Source organism: Lolium perenne, chromosome 4 (genome assembly GCF_019359855.2).
Source record: "Lolium perenne isolate Kyuss_39 chromosome 4, Kyuss_2.0, whole genome shotgun sequence".
NCBI lineage: Eukaryota > Viridiplantae > Streptophyta > Magnoliopsida > Poales > Poaceae > Lolium > Lolium perenne.
Genome location: NC_067247.2, coordinates 283,688,961 through 283,709,659, shown reverse-complemented (window position 1 = coordinate 283,709,659; position 20,699 = coordinate 283,688,961). Strand labels below are relative to the sequence as shown.

Sequence of the window (20,699 nt, the reverse complement as noted above, 5' to 3'; positions counted from 1 at the left end):
CAATACAAGGCTTAGGCTAGCAAGGTTATTTGAAGCAAACACAAGTATGAACCGGTACAACAAAACTTACATAAGAACATATTGCAAGCATTATAAGACTCTACATTGTCTTCCTTGTTGTTCAAACCCTCACCAGAAAATATCTAGACTTTAGAGAGACCAATCATGCAAACCAAATGTCAACAAGCTCTACGGTATTTCTTCATTAATAGGTGCAAAGTACATGATGCAGGATCTTAAACATGATCTATTTGAGCACAACAATTGCCAAGTATCAAAGTATTCAAGACATTATACCAATCACCACATGCAGCATTTTCTGTTTCCAACCATATAACAATGAACGAAGCAGTTTCAACCTTCGCCATGAACATTAAGAATAAAGCTAAGAACATATGTGTTCATATGCAACAGCGGAGCGTGTCTCTCTCCCACACAAAGAATGCTAGGATCCAATTTTATTCAAACAAAAACAAAAATAAAAACATACAGACGCTCCAAGTAAAGCACATAAGATGTGACGGAATAAAAATATAGTTTCACTAGAGGTGACCTGATAAGTTGTCGATGAAGAAAGGGATCCCTTCGACATCCCCAAGCTTAGAGTTTTCACTCTCCTTGATCCTTTTGTATCATCCTCCTCTCTTGATCCTTGAAAAGTTCCTCCACACCAAACTCAAAACAAACTCATTAGAGGATTAGTGCATAATCAAAAATTCACACATTCAGAGGTGACATAATCATTCTTAACACTTCTGGACATTGCACAAAGCTACTAAAAGTTAATGGAACAAAGAAATCCATCAAACATAGCAAAACAGGCAATGCGAAATAAAAGGCAGAATCTGTCAAAACAGAATAGTCTGTAAAGACGAAATTTTCTGTGGCACTTAACTTGCTAAGATGAAAATGCTCAAATTGAATGAAAGTTGCGTACATATCTGAGGATCACGCACATAAATTGGCAGATTTTTCGGAGTTACCTACAGAGAATACTACTCAAATTCGTGACAGTAAGAAATCTGTTTCTGCGCAGTAATCCAAATCTAGTATCATCTTTACTATCAAAGACTTTACTTGGCACAACAATGCGATAAAATAAAGATAAGGAGAGGTTGCTACAGTAGTAACAACTTCCAAAACTCAAATATAAAACAAAAGTGCTGTAATAAAATAATGGGTTGTCTCCCATAAGCGCTTTTCTTTAACGCCTTTTAGCTAGGCGCAGAAAGTGTGAATCAAGTATTATCAAGAGACGAAGCATCAACATCATAATTTGTTCTAATAATAGAATCAACAGGTAACTTCATTCTCTTTCTAGGGAAGTGTTCCATACCTTTCTTGAGAGGAAATTGATATTTAATATTACCTTCCTTCATAGCAATAATAGCACCAACAGTTCGAAGAAAAAGTCTTCCCAAAATAATGGGACAAGATGCATTGCATTCAATATCCAAGACAACAAAATCAACGGGGACAAGGTTATTGTTAACCGTAATGCGAACATTATCAATCCTCCCCAAAGGTTTCTTTGTAGAATTATCAGCAAGGTTAACATCCAAATAACAATTTTTCAATGGTGGCAAGTCAAGCATATTATAGATTTTCTTAGGCATAACGGAAATACTTGCACCAAGATCACATAAAGCATTACAATCAAAATCATTGACCTTCATCTTAATGATGGGCTCCCAACCATCTACTAACTTCCTAGAAATAGAAGTCTCAAGTTTTAGTTTATCTTCTCTAGCTTTAATTATAGCATTTGTAATATGTTTTGTAAAGGCCAAATTTATAGCACTAGCATTAGGACTTTTAGCAAGTTTTTGTAAGAACTTTATAACTTCAGAGATGTGACAATCATCAAAATCTAAACCATTATGATCTAAACAATGGGATCATTGTCCCCAATATTTTAAAAAAATTCAGCAGTTTTATCACAAGTAGTTTCTACAGTTTTAGCAATTTCAGGCAGTTTTGCACGCTTTGCATTAGGAGTAGAAACATTGCCAACACCAATTATTTTACCATTGATAGTAGGAGGCGTAGCAACATGTGAAGCATTAGCATTACTAGTGGTGGTAATAGTCCAAACTTTAGCTACATTATTCTCTTTAGCATTTTCTTCTCTTTCCCATCTAGCACGTAATTCAGCCATCAATCTAATATTCTCATTAATTCGAACTTGGATGGCGTTTGCTGTAGTAAAATTTTTATTATCATTATCCTCAGGTTTAGCAGCCATTTTATTAATTAAAGAAGATTGCGACGCAGACATGTATGAGATTCGGTTTTCAGCATTTGAAAGCTTAGTTTGCAAACCAGAAATTTCCATATTCAAATTTTCAAGTTGATTTCCTATATTTTTCAACAAGGCAGATTGTTCATTCGTAGTTTTAGTAAACAATTGATTTTGCTCATATTGTGATTGCATAAAGCTCTTAGTAGCTCTTTCAATTTCTAACATCTTTTCCTCATTAGGCGAAACATATCTACCATAAGAATTACCATAATCATTACTATTATGAGAAGGATATGGCCTATAGTTGTTACCAGAATTATTCCTATAAGCATTGTTGTTGAAGTTATTTTTAATGAAGTTCACATCAACATGCTCTTCTTGAGCAACCAATGAAGCTAAAGGAACATTATTAGGATCAATATTAGATCTACCATTCACAAGCATGGACATAATAGCATCAATCTTATCACTCAAGGAGGAGGTTTCTTCAACAGAATTTACCTTCTTACCTTGTGGAGCTCTTTCCGTGTGCCATTCAGAGTAATTAATCATCATATCATCAAGAAGCTTTGTTGCGGCGCCTAGAGTGATGGACATAAAAGTACCTCCAGCAGCTGAATCCAATAGGTTCCGCGAAGAAAAATTCAATTCTGCATAAAAGGTTTGGATGATCATCCAAGTAGTCAGTCCATGGGTAGGACGATTTTTAACCAAAGATTTCATTCTTTCCCATGCTTGAGCAACATGCTCATTATCCAATTGCTTAAAATTCATTATGCTACTTCTCAAAGATATAATTTTAGCAGTAGGATAATATCTACTAATGAAAGCATCTGTAACACCCCAATTTTTGCAACCTTGTTTAGTTGTCCAGAATGCAAAAATCAGGGGGAACAAAAACTTTTTAAGTTTTGCTTATGCTGCCATGGGTTTGATTGAAGTGTTGTCTGACTTTGTTTGATGAGTGGTGTTTGATGAATAATGTTAAGTGAAGTACCTCAACCCACATCTTCTTATCTCGAGAAAACACTCATGCTATGGCCACTCTTGTATCTCCTTAATATACTCTCTTCAAAAATATTTGAACCTTATGTCAAATAACAAAACCTCTTTTGTTTTGTCTTACGACCCAAACTTTGATTTCAAAAGATCTTGCCAAGAACCTTTTATTTTAAAGTGGCTATGGTCACCTCACATCATAGTATCACAAAAAGAGTTTATGAAGTTATTTTGTTCTGAGGTAAAGTATTTGCCAAATGTCTTACCCTTACCATGTGTACCTTCAAAATTATTTCTATAAAAGCTTTTATATGCATTTTGGTTGACTAAGATAAAATGGAATGATCCATATTTCCTTTTTACTAAAACCTTGGGTCATTCAACTCTTTCTAAAACTCTCTCCCATTTCCACAAATTTCAAATGAAATTTCTTATTTATTTTAAATCATGTAAAGGCCATAGACACCCGAAAACTAAATTCTTAGACCATTTGATCCGTGATCAAATATCATGGAATTGTCATTGCCATTAATACATCTCTCTAAAATATATTCTAAAATAAAAATACGGGAAACCTCCACTCCTCTCTGTCTTTCAAATAGAACCAATTGAACTCAAACCTATCTGGTGGTATCCAAAACTTTCAAGATCTTGTCAAAACCGTTAAAAATATTTTCACCTTCATCTCTGATCCATTCACACGTCTTAGTGCATGGAACTAAACTCACCAAAGCTTCTTCTAAACTTAAATTATCACATGCATGACTCTCTATCCAACTCTCCCTCGCTTCTATTCTTTTTGCCAAACACCAACCCATTTGAAACTTCACCGATCCATCATGATGACCTCTCCAGCACTCCTCCCCCTCTCATGGTCGACCTGCACTCCTCCAATGCCATCTCCTTGTCATCTTCTTGTTGGAGGCATGGTGGGAGCCGGCCACGCATTGCATGCTAGGAGAGGTATGCATGCACCATCTCTCCCTCTCCTCTAATTGTTTTTGGATCACTAGCCACTCCAGAACCCTACCATCCTCTCTCTCTGGACGACCTAGCTATGTGGCATGCTACAGTACCACCCTCACTTGGATGCTAGCGTTTGGAAAGAAAGGAGAAGAAGACCGATGCTTTTCCTTGAGGTTCCTACTCTCTTTTTCTTCACTCCCTGCTGCAACCTGTCGACTGGAACCCTCCCTCACGAGTGGCGACACTCCAACACCGCCACCATCACCCAATGGTTGGCCATGGACACCACCCTCCTCCCTCCTTCTTTCTTTCCGCCGGTGGTCACCCATTTCCTGGTCAGCATGGACGTGACCACTCCTGCTCGCATGGTCATGCCGTAGTACTCCTCTATCATCCCTCTCTGTAACCTGCGCTGTCCCGAGGCCATCCGTGCCCCACAATGGGCTCGCCGTGCTTGCCAAGCTCCTGGTCACTGCGGCCGTGACAAGCCAATGCGTTCCCAGACAAATCCTCCTCTCTGGTCTCTTTCGATAGCACAAACCTACAAGGCACCGTACCCTAGCTCGTCTAGCATGCCTGCATCTCTTCGTATCTCCCTCTTTGAGCACTGAGAACATATCAAACACCTGCAGCTTACCACTGGACCCCTCGGATTCTCGGCGATCCAGCTCCCTCCTGAGCTAGCCGTGGCTCGCGTAGCACTCTCGTATCCACGGCACACCTCTCAGCACCGCCAGCCTGGCCAATGAACGCTCGTGATCGTCACCGTGGACGTGGTGCACCCCGTCGCGGTGCACCCGTGCCCTGGCCTTAAACAGGAAACCCGAGGTCTCTCCCTTCCCAGACCACCCCACTCCATCTCTCTCTTACGCAGGGAACCCATGGGCAAAGCCCTACTAATCCCTCTCTCTTCCCCTGCTCCGCGTGAGAGCCAAAGTTCTCTCCCGGCCATGTTTGCGACGAGACCGAGATGGAGGCAGACTCCGACCATCTTCTTTTCTCCTCTCTGCCCCTACTTTTCTACCTCCCTCGTGTGCATAACCGAGCCCTTGTTCTTGTCCAGGTGCTCGGGAGGAGGCCGTACCTCGTCACCTCCGTCATCGACGCGGAGCTCCCCTCGACGCCCGCTCCCTTCGCCTCACCGTCAACCTGGAGCTCGTCTGCGCGTCACAAACCACCAAGTAGAGCAGCAGCGACCACCGTACCGTTTCCCTCGTCATCGTTCGCATCCACGCGCACGGTAGCTGTCGGGGACGCGGCCCTCGCCCTCGTCCGAGCCGGTGGTCGGAGGCGCGCCCGCGCGTCCCAGGGCACCGAGAGGATTGGCTGCGCGCCGCCGCCACGCCGTCCTCCGACGCGACCCCGTCGAACCCGAGCCCCCGGTGAGCTCCTCTTCTCCTCCCCGCTCCTTCTCCGTCGCCAAAACGCAGCCGCGCCGCCTGTTTACGGTCGTCGCCGGCGGAAGCAGCACAGACCGCTGGATCAGCGATCCACGGCTGCATGCAGCCTGGCGGTGCATGCTGGCGTGGCGGCGGGGCCCGCGCAGGCCGGTTCGAAAACCACCAGCTCCCGCTCATCCGCAGCCGAAGCTGGGCCGGCCCGGTGTGCCACGGCCAGATCCCGGCCCGTCCCCCTTTTTTTCCCTTAAATTTCCAGAAAATGTGCCTGTAGATCCATCAAAGCTTTTAATCCACTACAAATTCCTCACACCTCTAAAATTTGTGATTCAAGTTTCTGTGTGCTCCTGAACGAAATCTATACCGTAAATAATTTCATGCATGTGATTTAGTGCTGTAATTATGTGCTGTTAAAAAAAAACCTAAAAAGTATCTAATTGTGTATTTTATTTATTGTGTGAGATTTATAAAACCTTTCTGCATGAGGTTAATTTTGTTGTGAAGTAGATGTAAATATATTTATTTTGGTTCTAGCCTCACATGCATAAGCTTTCTGGATTAAACCTGGTTTACAAAACAAGTTAGGTCCAGACATCCAGTAAATGAATTTTTTAATTTGAAAACTACTAATGGTTTTGAAACAAATCCAAGTGATACTGGTAGATATATCTATAGGGTAATTTTGTGCCAAATGAAATATTTTTTCAGAGTTTTAGATTAATTCTAAGGATTTTATTAATGAAACAGTATACCTTTTCAGTATCTGATTTTTGTAAAATCTTTTACAAATCATAAAAATGCCAAACCAGTGGGGTTAGCTCACATTTGGTAGTGGCTATCCATGGGTATGCTTGGCTCTGGTTTGTGATGCTCTGATACTGGTGAGCCTAGCCATTTGTGTGATCTGGTTTCTATCTTATTTAAATTTTCTAAATTAATTAAAACTTTATTTACATGTGATTCTTGTGCAGGTGTGTTCTAAATGTTGTTAGCTTTCAGTAGGTATGTTGAGTGCATTTTTGTGACTTACATAAAGATTTAGGCCATTTAAATGGTTCCTAAGTCATTTATGGTTTTATAAAAATCATATCTATTGTTTGAAAAACCCAAATTTAGTGAATCCAATTTCTGTAGCTTTATAAAATCAAGTTTTACTCTCTGTGATTTTACCAAATTTTTATGTGCATTTTTATAAAGTGGTTTGTTAATGTGGTGCTAATGCTTATTTTACCCATAGGGAAACTGGGTTGTCTTTGTTTGAAATGTTTTGCAATGAACTTCTGCACCAGACCCTTTCTGGTGGTTTCCAAGATTCATTACCTACCAGTACTTATGCAGATTATATCTTGGTGTGAGCTAAATCCATTTCAGCTAATAGCTGTTATGTTAAGGCCTTTTCAAGTAGCGGTAAAATCAGCCCCTTTATAAGTAAGATGACCATCTTGCCATAGGTGCGATTTGATTGATTTGTTTAGTGCCTCTGATTGAATCGGTTTGCTACTAGGTTGAGTGTGTGGTTGCTTCTATGGTTATGTATTGATTGTTCGCCTTTTATTTTGCGACGTTAGAATGCGAACACTACCGGAGAAGGAGAGGATCTCAGTGAGGATTTCGAAGAGGAAGGAAGAGCAGAGGATTCGTGAAGATGAAGTCCAGGGACAAATAGGCCAACCAAGGCAAGACACCTCTTGATGCATATCTCATCCTAATTATCTTACTCTTGCATTATTAGCACTTTTATAAATTGCATGCTTTTATTTATTTATGTGAGTGGTCCTGCCACTCGGTGTTTTGTTATTCCACCCTTATGGGTGCAGCCCTCGTTGATACCTACTAAACAAATACCTGTTAGTGATATGGTGTTTAACACCTTATCATCTTTGTCGCCGCTTTTCAAATAAAGTTGGACTATAGGTTGGGAGCCCTTTGGAAAAAGGAATTTGAAAAAGGTTTTAAAGAAAATGAGTTCTTTGAAAACCTTGGAATGGGGCAACCCTGCCCAAGTGGGAATTTTATAAAAAATGTTTTGAGAAAGATGGTGCTGAAGGAAAAAGGAGGAACTTGTGTTTTCGAAAAACTTTGGTGACCATAGTACGAAACCGGACCTAGCCAGTACAACCACATTACCCTTTAGTGGGACGGGGCGTAGCGTAGTAGTTTGTCTCGCCTTAGTTTGGGTCCTGCAAGTGTAGTGGCAGTCCGACCATGGACGCTTCGACCGGGGTTCTTCCCATGAGAAGGGACGCAACCCATTTGCATGTTTAGGTACGCGGGGTACAACTTATGAGCTCCCATTGAAAGATGCCTAAGAGGTTGGATGGCATTCCGGAGGGTCGGGTGTCGGGGACTTTGCAACTCCTGGGTAAACGACATCCCGGACTCTGGTGTTGGGAGGTACAACTCATTCGGCATGTCTTAGGCTAAGGCGAGCAAGCGAAAAACTACGATCGATTATCCGAGCCTCGCGTTTTGACGCTTGGTGAACCAGGGATGATCCTGGCGGATTTATCAGATCTTGTGGGGAAAGTGTACAACCTCTGCAGAGTGTAAATCTATTCGAATAGCCGTGTCCGCGGTTATGGACATGGGAATGGCGGTACATGGCATTAAAGGGAAGTTTTGTTTTACAAATATGTTTTCCAAAAAGTTTTTGGAAATGTACCTGGGAGGTACGGAGAAATACCAGTGGGACTGGTGGAGATGTACCTGAGAGGTACGGTGGAAAGGTGAAATTGTTTTGGTCATTCCGATGGCCGGAAAAAGAAAATGGGTTTTCCTTACCTATTAGTCGGCAAAGTAAAATTGTTTACAAAAAGTTTTTCAACAAAAACATAGAAATGTCAAACTCTCGAGAGGAACCACCTCTCGCTCCTTGTCGCCCTAGTTTAGTGCATGTTCCTTGCTACTGCCACATTGCATATCCTTTACTTCTCTCTAAGGTGGTTTGCGAGTACATTCAAACGTACTCATTGGCATTGTTGTCCTGGCTATTTACTTGGCCAGACTTTGAAGAGGAGTACTACGAAGAAGAGGAGTACGACGCCGAAGACGCGAACTAGGTCGCTCTCCCAGTCAGCCGCCTGTAGGGTAAAGGCCTGACGTGGGGTTCCACCGCTGTTTGAAGTCAAATAAATTCCGCTGCTGTTTGTTGAACTTCGGCCTTGATGGCCTATGATGTAAGACTTCCGTATTAATGTTATTTCGGTACTGTAATGGATGATGTAATCTGGTATCAGTTCGGTTATGTATTCACGATGGAATGATCTTGGGATCGTGAAATTGTATGCATAACAGGAGTTCTGGACTGGTAAGTCCGGGGCCCCACAGCATCCTTACATTTAGTCCATGAATCAATACTATTCTTAGGCAAAGATAGCAACCAATCTTTAGCTCTTTCTCTTAAGGAGAAAGGAAACAATTTTAATTTTATAATATCACCATTTACATCCTTATATTTTTGCATTTCACAAAGTTCAACAAAATTATTAAGATGGGCAGCAGCATGTCTTGATCTCCCCGGCAACGGCGCCATAAAAAGAGCTTGTTGACGCGTAAAGCACACGCCCGTTGGGAACCCCAAGAGGAAGGTGTGATACGTACAGCAGCAAGTTTTCCCTCAGTAAGAAACCAATGTTTATCGAACCAGTAGGAGTCAAGGAGCACGTGAAGGTTGTTGGTGACGGAGTGTAGTGCGGCGCAACACCAGGGATTCCGGCGCCAACGTGGAACCTGCACAACACAATCCAAATACTTTGCCCCAACTTAACAGTGAGGTTGTCAATCTCACCGACTTGTTGTAACAAAGGATTAAATGTATGGTGTGGAAAATGATGTTTATATGCGAAGAACAGTAAAGAACAATGTTTGCAGTAGATTGTATTCGATGTAAAAGAATGGACCGGGGTCCACAGTTCACTAGTGGTGTCTCTCCAATAAGAAATAGCATGTTGGGTGAACAAATTACAGTTGGGCAATTGACAAATAAAGAGGGCATAACAATGCACATACATATCATGATGAGTAGTGTGAAATTCAATTGGGCATTACGACAAAGTACATAGACCGCTATCCAGCATGCATCTATGCCTAAAAAGTCCACCTTCAGGTTAGCATCCGCACCCCTTCCAGTATTAAGTTGCAAACAACAGACAATTGCATTAAGTATGATTCGTAATGTAATCAAAACAAATATCCTTAGACAAAGCATTGATGTTTTATCCCTAGTGGCAACAAAGACATCCACAACCTTAGAACTTTCTCACACGTCCCAGTTAAATGGAGGCATGAACCCACTATCGAGCATAAATACTCCCTCTTGGAGTTACAAGTATCAACTTGGTCAGAGCCTCTACTAGCAACGGAGAGCATGCAAGATCATAAACAACACATATATGATAGATTGATAATCAACATAACATAGTATTCCATATTCATCGGATCCCAACAAACACAACATGTAGCATTACAAATAGATGATCTGGATCATGATAGGCAGCTCACAAGATCTAACATGATGGCACATGAGGAGAAGACAACCATCTAGCTACTGCTATGGACCCATAGTCCAGGGGTGAACTACTCACACATCAATCCGGAGGCGATCATGGCGATGAAGAGTCCTCCGGAAGATGATTCCCCTCTCCGGCAGGGGTGAGCTACTCACACATCAATCCGGAGGCGATCATGGCGATGAAGAGTCCTCCGGAAGATGATTCCCCTCTCCGGCAGGGTGCCGGAGGCGATCTCCTGAATCCCCCGAGATGGGATTGGCGGCGGCGGCGTCTCTGGAAGGTTTTCCGCATCGTGGCTCTCGGTACTGGGGTTTTCGCGACGAAGGCTTTAAATAGGCGGAAGGGTAGGGTTGGAGGCGTCATGAGGGCCCCACACACTAGGGCGGTACGGGTCCCACCCTGGCCGTGCGGCCCTAGCGTGGCGGCGCCTCGTCGCCCCACTTCGTAATCGTTTCGGTCTTCTGGAAGCTTCGTGAAAAAATAAGACCCTGAGCGTTGATTTCGTCCAATTCCGAGAATATTTCCTTTGTAGGATTTCTGAAACCAAAAATAGCAGAAAACAGCAACTGGCTCTTCGGCATCTTGTCAATAGGTTAGTGCCAAAAAATGCATAATAATGACATAAAGTGTGTATAAAACATGTGAGTATCATCATAAAAGTAGCATGGAATATAAGAAATTATAGATACGTTTGAGACGTATCAGAGGTAATGTCACCATTTGGAAGAAGTGGTAACTAAGCTAGATCTTGTAGATTACCAATCATGTCAACACCACACCCAAATTGCAGTTTAGTTGGCAACCAAATAAGACTCACAAGCAGGCTGAAAAAATCGTTAGCAACTAAACAAACTCACATTCATGTATGGACTTGGCCCATTGACGGTCCGAGTCAAATAGTACTACTCCCTCCGTCTATAAACAGATGCTAAAGATTTATCCAAATTCAGATGTATCTATACACTATATTATAGCTAGATACATTTAAATTTAGATAAACTTTTAACATCTATTTATGGCTACTTTCAATGGGTCTTTTTTTGTAAACGTACTTGCAATTACTGGGTATATTGTGCAAAACGACCGTCGCCACTCCACCTGGACGGAGCTTCGCTGGAGAGCATGCCTCGCGCCTTCCAACTGCTTCGCCGGCGCCGGCGCCGGCGTCTGCTCCTCCGCCCCTTCCTCCAGAACAATCTTCTCCGCCTCCATTGTGCCCTGGCGAACCACCCGGACCCGTATCCACGCCTTCCCGGCCACCGCGACTTCCGCCCCGCCAGCGACACGCCCGCCGGCCTCGCGGGGTCCGACGAGACGCCGCAGCGCGACGCTGTCGCCTACGCCGCCACGGTCGGCCTTCAACTGAGGCGCGGAGACCTCCCGCGCGCGGAGGAGCTGTTCCGCGCGGCGCCCAGATCCGCCCGCGGCCACCATCTGGACGCCGTCATGCTGGACGGGTACGTGAAGGCCGGCCGGGTCGACCGCGCCCGCAGGCTGTTCGACGGAATGGCGGAGAAGGGTGTGATTGCGTGGACTAGCCTGGTCTCCGGGTACTGCCGCGCTGGGCGCGTCGACGAGGCGCGGGCGCTGTTCGACGTGATGCCGGCACGTAACGTGGTGTCCTGGACGGCGATGGTGCAGGGGTATGCACGCCGCGGCATGCTGAGGGAGGCGAGGGAGCTGTTCGACGCGATGCCAGAGAGGAACGTGGTCACCTGGACGGTCATGGTCAAGGCCTACGCTGACTGTGGTCGCGTCGGGGAGGCGATGGAGTTGTTCGACAGGATGCCTTGGAGGAACTCGTATTCCTGGACCGCCATGATCTCTGGTTTTCTCCGTGCTGGGAGGGTAGATGAAGCGGTCCATCTGTTCGAGAGGATGCAGGATAGGGACGTGGTTTCGTGGACTCTGATGGTCACCGGCTTGGCGCAGAACGGTCGTGTTTCAATGGCGAGAGAGTTTTTCGACAGAATGCCGACAAACAAGGACATCGCGGCATGGAATGCCATGATCACTGCTTATGCCAATGATTGTCAGATGGATGAGGCTCGGAGACTGTTCGACTCAATGCCCGCAAAGGACCAGGTGAGCTGGAGTATCCTAATTGACGGCTATGTCAAGAGCGAACGCAAGGACGTAGGCGTGGGTTTATTTCTTCTCATGCTCCGGTCAGGAGTATCTCCTAGCAGCACTACATTAACCAGTGTCTTGGTTACATCGGAGAGCACAGTTGAAGTTGGGCAAATCCATGGCTTGGCCACCACACTAGGGCTCCTGTCTAAAACCTCCTTAGGAAATGCTCTGCTCACCATGTACTCGAGGAGTGGCGACCTGCCCTCTGCCTGGAAAGCTTTCAAGATATTACAGGAGAAGGATGCCATCACATGGACATCGATGATGCAAGCCTTCGCGAACCATGGCCGTGCCTCCTGCACGCTGCAGGCCTTCGCACAGATGCTGCAACACGGACATGACCCCAGCTCAACCACATTCACTGCGGCACTGTCAGCCTGCAGCCACGCCGGTCTCATCGAGAAAGGCAAGGATATTTTTAGATTTATTCGCCACGCCTACGGGCTTGAGCCGACCATCGAGCACTGTACCTGCCTCGTCGACATCCTCGGCCGTGCAGGGCGTGTGAGGGAGGCCATGGAGGTTGTTGGTGCCATGCCTCCGGAGATGCGCGACGAGGCTATCCTGAGGAGGCTGCTAGGGGTCTGCATGATGCACAATGAGGTGGACGCGGCGAGGGAGGTGGGAGAAGCTCTTGCCAAATCTGACGAGAACCCCTCAGGTTCAGGTTCAGGTTCAGGAGGCTACTACACTGTTCTGGCCAATGTTCTTGCATCGGGTGGACTGTGGGATGAAATGGCAGCAGCGTGGAGGGCCATGAAGGGGAGCAAGGTGAGGAAGACGCCTGGAATGAGCTGGATCGTGGTGGATGCAAGGAGTCATGTGTTCTTCTCTGGGGATCAGATGCATCCACAGTGTCCAGAGATATATGAGATGCTGGACGACACCCTTGTACCTCAAATAAAGAAGGATAATGGAAGCTGATGCAGTTGCAAAACATGCAGCGGATCTATCCGTTTGATGAACAAACTGGAAAAGTATGGAAAACTTGCTCAAGGCAACAGAATGTACTTTTGTAGTCCATTTCAAGTATAACAAGGGTTGACTTGTGTGTACTTTGCAGCTCATTTCAAGTACAACTAGTTATGAGAAGCTGCAGAAGCTTTGTTATGCCCACTACGATTTGAGGTTGAGAATCCATTAACAGGAGATGGAACATGAAGAGAGGTTATTTGTTCCATTCTCCATGATTTTGATGCCACATTATTGGATGAAGAAAACCCGATGGATTGGCTAGAGAACTCAATGAGTGAAGCAAACCCTGTTCTAGATGGGGGAGATCACCCATCTCAGTTTGCTGTTGACGAAATAAATAAAATGGATGGGTGCTTGAATAGAAAGCAACGGAAGTTTGCAGCAAATAAAACAAAGGTCAGGAGGTTCCAGCCTTACAAAAATTGCTGGTTATAAGAAAGGCAAGAAGGCACTGCTGAATGAAGATGATGAATTTGCTGATACTGGCAGTGAACTGATACTGGGAATGGGCTTTAATTTGGAAAAAAAAAAGTGAAGAAGAAAGGAGTGGCATAGAGAAGAAGGAGTGATGGCTAAGAAGAGGGCGCCGGCGAATAAGGCGGAGAAGGTGATGGCGTAGAAGAGGCCAAGGGTGATGAAGGGACACAAAATACAACTGAACGTTCAAAAAGAGAAGCAGCATAGACCTATATGGTTTCTATTATTAACAAACTGTTAGTAAGTGGATTATATTTATTGCATTGCCTCCTTTGATTTATCTTTTTCTGAAAGGAGGTTGTGATAGTAATCAGAACTACTACTCAGGTTGCTGGTGGTGGAGCTGAGCAACTCAGACTATCCAAGATGCTCTTGGTGGTTCCAAACAAATGCGAAAATGATCATTTGCAGCCTTGCAGGCTACAGGAATATGTGAAGCACCAGTGTCATAATATGTGGCAGTTATCACCTTTTTTAGCTTTCAAAGTTTCATGTAGTGTTAGAGCACAAGTTATTGTGCATTTTTCTCATCTCGTGTGAATCTTGCTCTGTTCTCTCTGCAGTGAATCATCAACCATCCTCTGTTTTTATGCTGTCACTGTTCAGTACGCTACCCCTCTGTTTTCGACAGAGTTTTCATTGAAATTCCGGAGCATGTTTCAGTGCGAGATTTCCGAAATGCTTTCGCCGTGAAAGAAAAAGTTTCACTGGTGAGGAAACATGACAGGAACCAACTTAGGACAGTTCTGAAACTTATGCATTTGGATTTTTACGTCTTAGATTTAAATTGTGCTCTGTAATGTGAGTTGTCTTCTGATAGTCATAAGTATATAGTTGTCTGCCTGAGCAGGCAGAGTACATGTAGGCTCAGATTGGCAAAGTTCAGCGACATTTTGAAAAGTAGGCATGATACGATCTCTACCAGATGACACGAATATTTTATCTTACGCAGTCACGACTGACTCCGGTCATTCTACGGATGCGGCATACCGGATCACAGTCTCTGCTTCCACACCTGGATCGCCTGGGAGCATGCCTTCGACGGTCGGCGCTGACACCGCCGTGATCATCTGCTCCTGCATGACGCTCTCTTCTCCCTGTAATCCTGTATGTTCCCATGAACTTTGTATAGAGATCCGGGGTTGCTAACTGTCAGTGCATATCCAGTGAGCTTTGCCTGATTAGCTGTGTACAGCCGTTGACTAGAGGTGGCCATGTCTCTGTCGCTGACTCGCTGTCTTGATTTTGAATAAGGAAATCTTCTTTCCCTCTCATCTAATCTCGCCGGGAGTCTTCTCCAGATGCCATTCTCCCTGAAATTCATATCTCCCCATCTCCTCCAATCCCGGACCAGTCCCAAATTCTGACTTGTTTCCTGCTCCTGCATTGAGTCCGGACTGCTCTGCTCCCCATGGCGGCGGCGGGCGAGCCGGAGGTGATCCGGGACAAGGCGGCGATGCGGGCGTGGTCGCGGCGCCGCCGCGCGGAGGGCAAGACGGTTGTGCTGGTGCCCACCATGGGCTTCCTCCACGAAGGCCACCTCTCGCTCGTCTCCACGGCGGCCAACGCCTCCGCCGGGGCCCCCGTCGCCGTGGTCGTCTCCATCTACGTCAACCCCAGCCAGTTCGCGCCCACCGAGGACCTCGCCACCTACCCCTCCGACCTCGCCGGCGACCTCCGCAAGCTCGCCTCCACTGGCGCCGTCCACGCCGTCTTCAACCCCCCAGACCTCTACGTCCGCGGTACCGACGGTTCCGGAGGCGCGGCTGTCTCGGGTTCCTGCCTGCAGGAGGCGGCGGGGGGCCACGAGACCTGGATTCGGGTGGAGCGGCTGGAGGTGGGGCTGTGTGGGAGCAGCCGGCCGGTGTTCTTCCGTGGAGTGGCCACCGTGGTGTCCAAGCTGTTCAACGTCGTTGAGCCTGACGTCGCCGTCTTCGGGAAGAAGGATTATCAGCAGTGGCGTCTCATCTGCAGAATGGTAATTATTTCTTCTCCATTTGCAGTTTGCGAAGAAGCACTAACTTTATTCCTTGCAACGCCTGCTTTGAAGTAAGCTACCTACTTACATTAGATAGTTAGCATTATACGCGATTGGATCATTGCAGAAAGTAGGCGGGAGACGATATTTGTTAACAAGGTTTAGCGATCAACACCTACATCGAGGGCATGCTTAACAGACGCTCCTCCCTGTGTACTAATCATAGTACCACCAAAGACAAGCCCTTTGAGGTCAACAAACACATCACGAATTCACGATCACATACATGCCGGTCCGGTCACCCTGCATGGGCACCGGACCGTCCTCGTGTAATCTTGTGTCTAAACTACAGCTTGCGTCTAGTCTAATTTGGCTGGCCACGATGCCTTTATATAACCGGGCCCAGGTTGCAAGTGTTTGACTCCAGCACCTTACTTAACTGCTCAATCCTGGTACACATATTTGACACAACTTTAACATAAATGATAAGCAACCCACAATTCTGTGTACATTGTACAAAGAGCCTTGAAGTAAAACAATATCAAAGAGGAAAATAATTTCTCCTGTTCATTGCAAAATGAATGTCAATGTGCAAACTGCTCAGTGCAATTATTTTGTCTGTTCTCATCTTGTCATTGCCCTCTTCTCTCCATCTTTCAGTTTGATTTACATATCCTTGTTGGTCCATTAGATTTCCTTGCTGGACAGCTTGATAGCTGTATACGTTCATTTGGACAATGCATAATTTATAATTTACACGGCGAGTACTTTTTTGCTTTATTTGAATAATCGTTTCAGTGGATGGTCTGATCTGATGGATACCTTGTCTGTTCTTGTTTTGATGCTTCAGGCCTCCAGTCACATTTATCAAATGCTAATTCTAATAGCTCACAATATTTTCATTTGCTTCACTTACTAAATATGCTCCTGTTGTTTTCAGGTTCGTGACCTTGACTTCGCCATAGAGATCATTGGATCAGAAATAGTGCGTGAAGCCGATGGTCTTGCCATGAGCTCTCGCAATGTGCACCTATCGCGTGAGGAAAGGGAGAAGGTTTGTTTTTTGCTGAAACTGACAAATGGTTTTCACTGGCTTATGTAGGGTGCATTTACAAAAGACAGCAAGATTTATCAGTTTCATATCCTTTATGATTCTCTTATTATTATATAATGGGGCAATACACAGAAAAACACTAGGAAGTTGATACATGTCATGGAACAAATGATTTTGATACTATATGTGATGATTTATAAACTGTCTATGATTGTTGTTATTTCTTTTGTAGGCGTTATCCATTAGTAAATCATTGGTAAATGCTAGAACTTCTGCATTGAAAAATAGCAACAGTGCTAGCCAACATATGAAGAATCAAATAGCGCAGACACTGTCTGAAGCTGGTGGTCGGGTTGACTATGTTGAGGTAATATTGGAACCTTTTTTCTTATATAAGTGTGTGTTTTCCTTCAAGTATTTTTTATTGAGTTCTCTATTATCTCAATATGATTTATTTATTATTGTGTCCTAATAGTTCTTTGAATATTCTTGCTGGTTGTCTCCTAGAGAACCTCTGAAATATTCATGTTACAGCCGTAGTTTGTAGTATTGGAAAGCCCAACTCCAACATGAATATTTTCTCGAACAACATACTGCTGTTTAGATAAAAGTTCCAATTTGGTTATTTTGCAAAGGTAATGCCATACTGAACATGGCATGCAACCCTTTATGGCCAAATTATTAAAATTTGTATTGAGTTATCTTTCATCTCAGTGGTCAACCTTTTTCACCTTTTGTTGTGACACTGATGCTGGTTTTCTCCAGGAGAACCTTCAAAATCGACATAGTATACTTGTATATTTTGTACTCTCTCTGATCCATAATAAGTCGGATGGCATAGCATCAGACAGCCAAATTCAGCATAATTATCAATGTTTATTTTGAACAGCAAACTGCTAATTTGATATAAAGAATACCACCATAAGGGGCATCTCATTTTCTCAAGGACATTTTTACATCAATTGATTATAATAAACTTTTTATTTGAATTGGATGAACTTTTAATGCAAATGCAGATCGTGGAGCAAGAAAGTCTGGTACCTGTGGATACGATCGATCGCCCCGTCGTCATCTGTGTTGCCGCATGGTTTGGAAAGGTTAGGCTGATCGACAATATCGAGATTCATCCAGGATCGTGAGGGTTCTACCATAGCCTTGGAAATGTATCTTAGTGTTCACATATGTGTATTCTTTGTCAAAAGAAAGGCCATGTTGTACACTGAAAATCTGTAACAGCCACATGCAAAGAACTGGTAAGGTCCTTAATATACTTCCTCTGTATTTTTTGAGTAATCAATGTGTTCTGCAGACTGAAGTCACTAGCCCTGCTTTCCTGCCAAGGTACCATACTCGAAGTTCTTCTCCCAATGCTCTTCTTGAGTTTTGCCATGGCATGGGCGCACCTGGGCAACTTGAACGGCATGACCGGGAATGTCACCTTTGGCCAGGCTCATGACAAAGTGGCAAGCATGCCGGCATGGCTCTTCCCAAGCCACCTTTTATATTGTGATCTAAATTTATATTAGAAGGAGGCTAACTTCTGACGAATCAATCTTTTTTACGTGAAAAACCTCTTAGCTTGAGACGATAAAAGCACAGGCCGAAGCCATCCAAATTTTCCACTATTATCAAATGGGGATACAACTTGTTCTTCTATAGAGAAGACTAGAGAATCTCACACATCAAGATACACGCAGATCTTAGATGCAACAACAAGATTTGGGGCACAAATATAAGGCTTGTAGCAATCTTCCTAAAGATGTTGGAACCACGGCTCGAAGGAGACAAGGTAGTAAATATGGTCTTTACAACCTTGTGGGAAGGCCTCACGCTTGATTTAGCTTCTTCCTTTAGTTTTCTCTTTCTTTTCTCTCTTGGTTTTCTTCTCCGATGGAGGCTAACATAGATTTTCTTCACACCACATAGTGGCGGCTGGATGGAAGGCTTATCCTCTCCCTTTCCTCATGTACAATTTTCAAAATGGCTCTCGATCATAACCCTAATGGGTAGTAGGCTATTGCACCTGTTTGGAAAGGGTTTATAAGGTCATCTTCTCACAACACATAGGAGGAGGATACCCAACATTCTCCCCCATCTGACTCATGTGGTGGTGGTGGTGGTGGTGTGTGGGGTGGGGGGGGGGGGGACCACCATGCCTGCTACCTTGCAACAGTTTTTTCGATAAAGTTAATATATTAATATCATGAAGATACCAATTACACCCAGCCTCTGCAACCACGAAATGTCAAATAAACATAACAGATGCACAAACCGTACAGCAAAAAGAAGAAGAAAAAACAAAAGATATGGTGACCAAAACCTTGTAGAAGCAGAAACAACTGCCAAGACAACACCTTGAGTCCAAGTTCTCCAAAAGCGGCACCTCCAAGAAGGAAACAGTGCACAAGCGCCGTTGCCACCTGATCATAGGATTTCACCTTGAAAAGTCCGCTCTCTCAAACAATGCCTACAACAAGGACATTGCCAAACACAATCACTTAAGGCCAGACCTTGGATTTTCATCCTGAAAGAAAGGAATTGTACTCTTCATGTGATGCTGCCCCCCGCTTGCCGATGTTGCTGCTAGAAGTCAAGAAATACCAACCAAAGTTCTCATCACCTCGAAAACTTGGTCCGCCATTACTAGACCTCAGACCTGAGCCGTTCTGACATTATCCACTCCTGCCTTCACCATAGAAATCGAAACACTGACATGTTCCATGGTGACAACATACAACTAAGCTTCGCGCAACACCTTCATGAAGCCGCACAACCAGAAATATGGGTGCACCCGATCGAATCCTAGCCGATCCAACAATCTACAGGCATCAAGCACCAATGGAGATCTCCAGCAAAGCCTTATGAAACTCGTCACCGGACAGAACAATGAGGACATGTATCAAGCAAAACACCGTCTTGGCGCAAGAAGAACCCTAGGAACACCTACTTGTCCGAGCACACCAGCAAGCTCCCACAACGTCTGTCGGAGCATCAAAGGAGGAGGCATCCGTAGAAACACCCCACGAAATCCATCCATGGCAGTTGGTCTGCCCAGATCCTTGACCCAACCTGCACCGCCGAGGGGTCTTGACGGAGCTTCATGCCGTTCGGTCATCAACTCTCTGCCCCCGCTTCAGGCCCCGTCCATCAAGGGCGCACCACCTAGTACCACAACCCCACCAGCACATGTGGAGATGCCGCCACGGTACCCTCTCCTCCCCTCCATCCTTTGCCGGGAGTGAGGACGACACCTCCACCACTAGTGGCGTTGAGGTGGACGATCGGCAGCAGGGTCGAAGCTCGCCCCCGGAGTCGCTCGGCCGAAGAGCGACCCGAGAGGACCGCCGAGAGTTTTGTCATTATATCCGAGCTATTCTTGTCGGTATGGATCATCTCATGTTTGAACAACCTAGAACTCACAACTTCTTGAATCCAGTGATACCTCACATCAATGTGCTTGGATCGAGAGTGAATACTTGGATTCTTGGCAAGATGGATAACACTCTGACTATCACAAACCATTTCTAATTCAGTTGATGCAACCCAACGTCTGCAAGAAGTTTCTCATCCACAACACTTCATTGCAAGCCTCAACCGCTGCAATGTACTATGAATCTGTGGTTGACATGTTCTGCATGTTCGTCGCTAGTGTTATGTTAAGCTAATAGTACCATGAACATTCTTTCCTTTGGTTGAGTAGTTGTCCTCTATCGATGTTTATGTGGGGTGTGGCACAGTGTGAATTTAATATCGATCAATCACACGACTTTCTTTGAAATTTTTGGGAACTTGCTGAAACAACTTTTTCACAGCTAGGATGTTCTTGATTGCATGTTTTGGATCACCCCCAAAGATTGGAAATGTTGCTTTCTACTGTCTAGCCTGGGTTCAATACTCATCTCTGCCATAATTTAACCTTGTCATAAGTATCACTCCCTTCTTCTTAGTATATGATCTTATTGGGTTG

At 44.6% G+C, this 20,699-nt stretch overlaps 2 protein-coding genes across 3 annotated transcripts; both read left to right on the top strand.

Moving 5' to 3' along the window:
• The first annotated feature begins 11,198 nt into the window (after window positions 1–11,198).
• LOC127295604 (uncharacterized) lies at window positions 11,199–14,290 on the top strand. Of its 2 annotated transcripts, XM_051325569.1 has the most exons (3): window positions 11,199–13,225; window positions 13,312–13,940; window positions 14,028–14,290. In XM_051325569.1, the coding sequence occupies exon 1, from the start codon at window positions 11,238–11,240 to the stop codon at window positions 13,170–13,172; it is 1,935 nt and encodes a 644-aa protein (XP_051181529.1). In that variant the 5' UTR covers window positions 11,199–11,237; the 3' UTR covers window positions 13,173–13,225; window positions 13,312–13,940; window positions 14,028–14,290. The 2 variants fall into 2 exon arrangements, with proteins under 2 accessions (XP_051181529.1, XP_051181528.1); XM_051325568.1 differs by having other exon boundaries at window positions 11,199–13,940.
• A 359-nt stretch (window positions 14,291–14,649) lies between these two features.
• On the top strand, window positions 14,650–18,047 carry LOC127295603 (pantoate--beta-alanine ligase-like). The gene is made up of 4 exons (XM_051325567.2): window positions 14,650–15,678; window positions 16,619–16,732; window positions 16,965–17,099; window positions 17,749–18,047. The coding sequence occupies exons 1-4, from the start codon at window positions 15,112–15,114 to the stop codon at window positions 17,869–17,871; spliced, it is 939 nt and encodes a 312-aa protein (XP_051181527.1). The 5' UTR covers window positions 14,650–15,111; the 3' UTR covers window positions 17,872–18,047.
• Window positions 18,048–20,699: the final 2,652 nt, after the last annotated feature.